The sequence below is a fragment of the Notolepis coatsorum genome, assembly GCF_963971535.1.
Source record: "Notolepis coatsorum genome assembly, chromosome: 7".
Classification (NCBI taxonomy): domain Eukaryota; kingdom Metazoa; phylum Chordata; class Actinopteri; order Aulopiformes; family Paralepididae; genus Notolepis; species Notolepis coatsorum.
In genome coordinates, this window is record NC_140171.1 from 22,171,298 (window position 1) to 22,177,769 (window position 6,472).

General features: G+C 45.3%; 1 protein-coding gene across 1 annotated transcript; it reads left to right on the plus strand.

Moving 5' to 3' along the window:
- Nucleotides 1-555: 555 nt before the first annotated feature.
- LOC311231584 (5-hydroxytryptamine receptor 4) lies at nucleotides 556-1,632 on the plus strand (the record flags this gene model as incomplete). The annotated part of the gene is made up of 1 exon (XM_084318212.1): nucleotides 556-1,632. The coding sequence occupies one exon, from the start codon at nucleotides 556-558 to the stop codon at nucleotides 1,630-1,632; it is 1,077 nt and encodes a 358-aa protein (XP_084174338.1).
- Between the last annotated feature and the right edge of the window lie 4,840 nt (nucleotides 1,633-6,472).

The following is a 6,472-nucleotide window of genomic DNA, read 5'->3' on the forward strand; positions in this document are numbered from 1 at the left end:
GGTGACAGCTGACTGAAGGGGAGCATTCCGGAAGGCTCCTTTGGGAGACGGAACCCAGGGAGAGGTTATACAATCTTTTACCCTGTTGTGCTTGACGGTTTTCCAAAACGGCTGCCTCCAAGCACTGACGCCCCTAGCAATCATTTTACACTTGTTTTGTTGTTCTTTTCATCTTGGTTCAGACTACACATGCCACAAGTAATTGTTTGTCATTCCCCTCAAGCTGGTGAGGACTGTAGATTAAAAGGGCCATCTGGCTTTGCTCAACATAACAAGCGGAGAGATGGGAGTCTAGATAAGGCCGCCGGCACCAGGATTAGGTCTTATTAGGCCAGTGCTCTCATCAAACAGTGATTTAGCTTCATCTGTCAGACTAAAACACACAGTTTAGGAGTTGATGCAAGTAGAATGTCCGTGGAGCCGGGATTCGGGATCTGCAACAAATACAATTGGGATCACTCAGACAGGACTTTTAAGCAAAACTGTGAGATTCCTCTGGCCAAAAGATTCAATAAAACCGTGTGTCTGTGTGTTTTGACAGATTTCTACCTGATCATGGATAACAGCAGCTTAGACTGGCAGTGGAGCGCCAACGTATCTCTCCAGAGTCACCTCGAGTCCTGTACAACATTAAGGAACCAGGCCTCCCGCGTGGTCCTATACGCGTTCTTTGCCGCGGGCATCATCTGCACGGTATTGGGAAACTTCCTGGTGGTCCTGTCCATTGCCTACTTCAAGCAGCTGCAGTCGCCTACCAACTCCTTTGTCATGTCCCTGGCGGTGGCCGACTGCCTCGTGGGGCTGGTGGTGATGCCCTACAGCATGATTCGGACGGTGGAGGGCTGCTGGTACTTTGGCGGCCTCTTCTGCGAGCTTCACTCCAGCCTGGATGTCATGCTCTGCACTGCCTCCATATTCCATCTCAGTTGCATTGCCTACGACCGGTACTACGCCGTCTGCAACCCGCTGGTCTACTCCCTAAAGATGTCTCATAGGATGGTGTCTCTCCTCATCGTGGTGTGCTGGGCCGTACCCATGCTAATTTCCTTCGGCCCCATCATGCTGGGTCTCCACATGGCCAGCGTGGACGTCCCGCTGCCCGAGGATGTGTGTGTGTTTCTGGTCAACCGCGTCTATGCCGTCATGGCCTCCATGGTGGCCTTCTACCTGCCCATGGCCGTAATGCTGATGGCCTACTGGAAGATCTACAAGGTGGCAAAGCGCCAAGCCATGCAGATCAGCGCCATGGAAGGCCAGATGGTGGCAGGGGTGGGCAAGGACTCCAGTAAGAAGAGGAGACACAGGAGCACCATGCGGAGGGAGAGGAAGGCGGCTAAGACCCTGGGGATTATCATGGGGGTCTTCTTACTTTTCTGGCTTCCTTTCTTCACGGTCAACATCGTGGATCCATTCATTGACTACGGCACAGCAGGGGAGGTCTGGGACGTGTTCCTGTGGTTGGGATACATCAACTCCTCTCTGAACCCCTTCCTGTACGGTTTCTTCAATCGTTCCTTCCGCAGGGCCTTCCTCATGGTCATGGGTTGTAGGATATGCCTGCCGGGGTCTTCCCCTGGAGTGGACCTATCACAGACTAGGAAAGAAGCCCCAGAACGCACCGATCCCTGTTAGTATTTACTCCTGTTCCATGACAGTCAGATCTCTGTTAGATCTCTACATATGTGTGTTCTATAGTTGTGGAAAGAGCAGAGAATGGTAAATGTTTCTTCATTATAAAGGGATTTGAGAGAACACCGTACTCAAGGGTTCACGTGATTATGTTTGATATATTTGTGTGAGAAAGCGAATAATACAAATTCATGAATGTTGAGATAAAAAAGGTAGGCACAAAATAAACAGTAAATTTTTTACAGTGTGAACTGTAAAGCCACGGACACCCTGACACTGTGCAAATGAACATCTCATTTTTTTTTTTTTTTTTTTTTTTTGTCTTTTTCCCCCTCCATTTTCCTCCGATTTTCTCCCATCCCAATGTTAGTCGTATGCCAATTCCCAGTCCCTTCCTGGTCGCTGCGCACTTACCCACAGTCAGATCATCTGGGAGAGTGGAGGCTACCACGTGCTTCCTCCGACACACGTCCAGCCAATCACCGCTTCTTTTCACCTGGCAGCGCGGATTCTCATCGAGAGGGCGTAGCGTGTGGGAGGACCACACTATCCCCCTCGAGTCCTATCCGCGCTTAGCAGGCGCCCCGACCGAACTGTAGGAGTCGCTGTTTACAACGACCCGGACCCACCCCGCCAGCTTCTCCCACCCTCTAATACAGCCAATTGTATTAGTGCAGACGGCCAGCCAAGCTGGTGACAACCCCGGATGAACATCTCAATTTGATAGCTGTCACAGCACAAAATAAAGTATGATAACCAAGCAAATGTTGTTGTTCCAAAGTAAAGGGAAAGTCTGCTTTTAATGATCCCTTCAGAAAATCTCTCTTTTCTTTTTGATTGATGACTGATGTAGTTATCTGGTTCTATCTGGTACAGATCTGGTTATTTGTATATATCTGTATAAAATGTATAATATAAACTTGATTGTCCTCTAATATACTGTATATATATAAAAAAAAATACAAAAATTATATGTCACTATCATTCTGTATTATAAATAGCCACTTGTGTCTAAATGTGCACACAGCAACGGGATTAAATGGCTTTGTGTATTAACCTTTAATAAGGGTGTCATTATGATTACTTTACTCGTGTCTATGAGAGGAAGTGGTCGCTCGTGCATTGGCCCCTCGTTACGAGCTGTGCTTGTCACCATAAAGCTGTGGCCAGAGTGTAATCAAAACACTTCTCCACAGCTTCTCCGGACTTGTTTGCCGGAGGAAATAGTTGGGTAAAAATAGAACAGTGAAATATGGTTGTTTTGATTAAACGGTCGCTCGTGAAATGATTACTGTATGTGGCAGGGGAGAGAGACCGCGCGAGCAGGACTGGCACCGGTCAGTCCAGCCACGCCAAGAATGAATAACAATGGAGAGGAATGGAGGTCAGTACATTGTGAGGAGGAGGAGAGAGAGACTTAACGGATGGACAGAGAGAGAGGGTTGGAGAGAGAGACAAAGACAGAGAGATGGACTGAGACAGATAAATAGAGAGACGCAGACAAAGAGAATAGATAAGCAGAAAGAAAGATATTACCATGTCCAATTAAAAAATAAATATATATGTATTTCACTTTAAAACATGCATAAACACTTGATGAAACTTGAGAAAATAATGTACGGATTTAACAGATGGACAGAGTGAGGATTGGAGAGACAAATACAGAGAGATGGACTGAGACAGAAAGAAAGAGAAATGGACAAAGAGATAATAGATAAGCAAAAATAAAGACATTACCATGTCCAATTAAAAAAAGAAAAAATATATATATTTGGAACTATCTTATAAATGGCCTTTTCCAGTGTTTAGCATTGTTTTCTAGCAATGTGGGGTTGTCAACACTATCTATGTCGCAAATTAAATTTTTTGCGCATTCCTCCAGTTCAGATGAGACAAGGTCCTCCCCAACTGACCCAAGCCATTCTGATTTGACTGGTTCGCTGACGTGAATTAGGCACTGATCTGCATATCTCAGCCCCTGGTTGTAGCCACCACCCACAATCAACACTTCGCTCAACAACGCAAGTGGAAATAATGCGAAATCGGTTTCCCTGTCACTGACACTTTTTTATCCACTTTTTCTCCTTATTTTAAATTTTTTTTCCCATCCCAATTTCGTGTATCCAATTCTCTCCTCCCCTGTCTTGAACGTTGCTCGACTATGCCCCCCACTGGTCGGTTGTAGAGAGGATAGAAGCCTTGCATCACGTGTTCCCTCCGGCACATGAGGAGGCAGCCTGTCACATCTTTTTCGCCTGCCAGCGCGGACTCTCATTGGCGAGGTGTAACGCATGGGAGGCTCACACTACCCTAGCCACTTCCTGTCTCTGCTGTGCAGGCGTCTCCCAACCGACCTGTAGGGGTCGCTGTCCACAACGTCCAATCCCCACCCATCGACTTCCACCCGCTGACTCTGCCAAATGAGCCAGTATGAGGGCCGGCCCAAGCCGAAGGCAATGCTGAGACTGGGATTCGATACCGGAGTCTCTTGCATTGGTGACGAGCGTGATCTCCGCTACGCCACCCAGCCCCTTGTCACTGACACTTCCTCAAACAAGTTGACGTGACGCGAGTGCTGATAGAGAGAGAGCGAGAGCATTTGCACACACTCCCGACTGCGTGTGTGTGTGTGTGGGGAAACACATGCGCTCTCTCAGAGCATCTCTCCTCTCTCTCCCTCTCTCTCTCTCTCCCTCGCTATCTCTCTCGCTCGCTCGTTCTCTCTCGCTCTCTCTCTATCAGCACTTGCGTCACGTCAACCTGTTTCAAAATATCATAGCGCACACGCACACTCCCACGCGTATTCCGATCCGTGCAATAATATTCACGGGGGTATATATTGTCATTTGAAACAAGTTTTCAGCCCGCTTCTCCAGCGTGCATAAGTACACATATACTATTGATAATCTAGCGTTTATTTGAAAACGATTCATAAATAGGCCGAAAAATTACAACGTGTTTTGTGTATTCCAGTAAAGGGCTATTTTTGCGGATTTTTCTGGAATCACTAGAAATCTTCAAAACTATACTCGTATTCAAAATGGTATAAAACGGAAATATACCAATGAAAAAACTAACCGTTTCGTACATGTTGACTGCAAGAAAGTCTTTGATAAGCGACGGTTGTATTAGACAGTTTATGCGTTCGCAAAAATCCTGTCCTCTCATTGACTAAAGCGCTGGCACTCAAGCGATAAATCGTGCACCCCCTGCTGGCAACCAATGTGTTAATATATGCATAAACGCTTGATGAAACTTAATCATACAAGAAAATAATGTACGATGTTGAATTTATTTTGTAAACCGTTAACTCATTCTGTGCCAAACCCGAGCTTTCTCGGGTTTCAAATCCAAGCCCTGCGCGCCAAACCCGAGATAGTTCGGGTTTAGATCCTTTTTTTCGATGTTCCCATTCTAAACACTTGCGCGGACCTGCCTGTGTCTCCCTGGCTCCGCTGCCTACGTTATAATTGCAATGACGATCGAATCCTGATAGGTGGATCTGGGTCTCTCAGTTGTCTTTCAGTGCCTCAGTACCTCTGGCTGCAGGAATCCCCTCCCCATCAAAGTGAATCAGCACACAGCCATCTGTCGCCGATTTGCTCGCCTGAAACCTATTGTTTCCCGTATTATAGCCAGGCCCAATGCACACCAGTAATGGTGATCGCGATGGAACTACTGGGATTATTCATTTTGGAGTACCTTCTGACAAAGGTAAGGTCTATTTTACCAAATCTAAAACATGCTTTTGTATTGATCACAGTGTCGCATTTTACCGAACCTAAAACATGCTTTTGGTAACGATCGCAGCTTCGTAAACCCCCCCCCCCCCCGACTTTGTGAAGAAACAAACATCTATATGGTATATAACTCTGAATATAGGTTTCAGGTGAGCAATCCGAACGATTTGTGCATATGCATATAACACGTCATATTTCACAATCTAGAAAACTAGAGGATTATTTTGATACGGACGATGTTTAGCATGGAATAGCTCACAAACTAAAGTATGTAGAAATTAACTGGTTTGTCCCTGTTGGACTATAAATAGTGCCTGTCAAATGAGCCATACTATTGTCTCCATAGATATAATATAGAATATACGATGGGTCCGCAAACATCGTGAAAATTATCAATAATGCTGGCACCAGAGAGTAAAGATGGCGTGGCAGTCAATGAGTTAAGAAGCTAAATAGGTACTTCAAATAGACTACTGAATCATATGATTCTGTGAACATTGCTTTGATTTGTGTAAGATATTCATGAAATCCGGTGCACTAGTAAGGCACAGAGACTAAATGTGTATTTCATTGCTTTGAGTAGATTTGTGTTTACACCAGAAGAGATTCACTGCTCAAACAGACAGCAGGTGAAAGGGGGAATACAAACATAGCCTATCTGATCCCAATATACTTATCTATGCTATATCTTTTGTCTGTGTCATTTCTTTCATCTTTTTTTGTTTTATCAGGCAAGATCACTACATTGTTTGAAGCGTCGCATTTAGGTACATTGTTGTTGAGACACTTTCAGCGCCACGCCTGGTTTTCCGTTTTACCGCTTGAATGCCACCATCGGCGCCAATGTTAACGTTAATATCGCCTAATCTATGTTTTAAATTATGGCTATGTGTCTAATCTGCCCATCGCATTATCAAAGACTATTTTCCAGTCAGTGCTGTGAAGGCAGATTGTTTTTTTATCGCGTCGTTGCCGTTTCAGAGCAGTTAGAAAAGCCCCCGTTTTGATATAAAAAACAGCTCATTCTGGAGCATTCTATGAAAATCGTCTTTTAGTGGAATATTCCACAACGTTGATATTCGTCGGCCTTTTTATGAATCGTT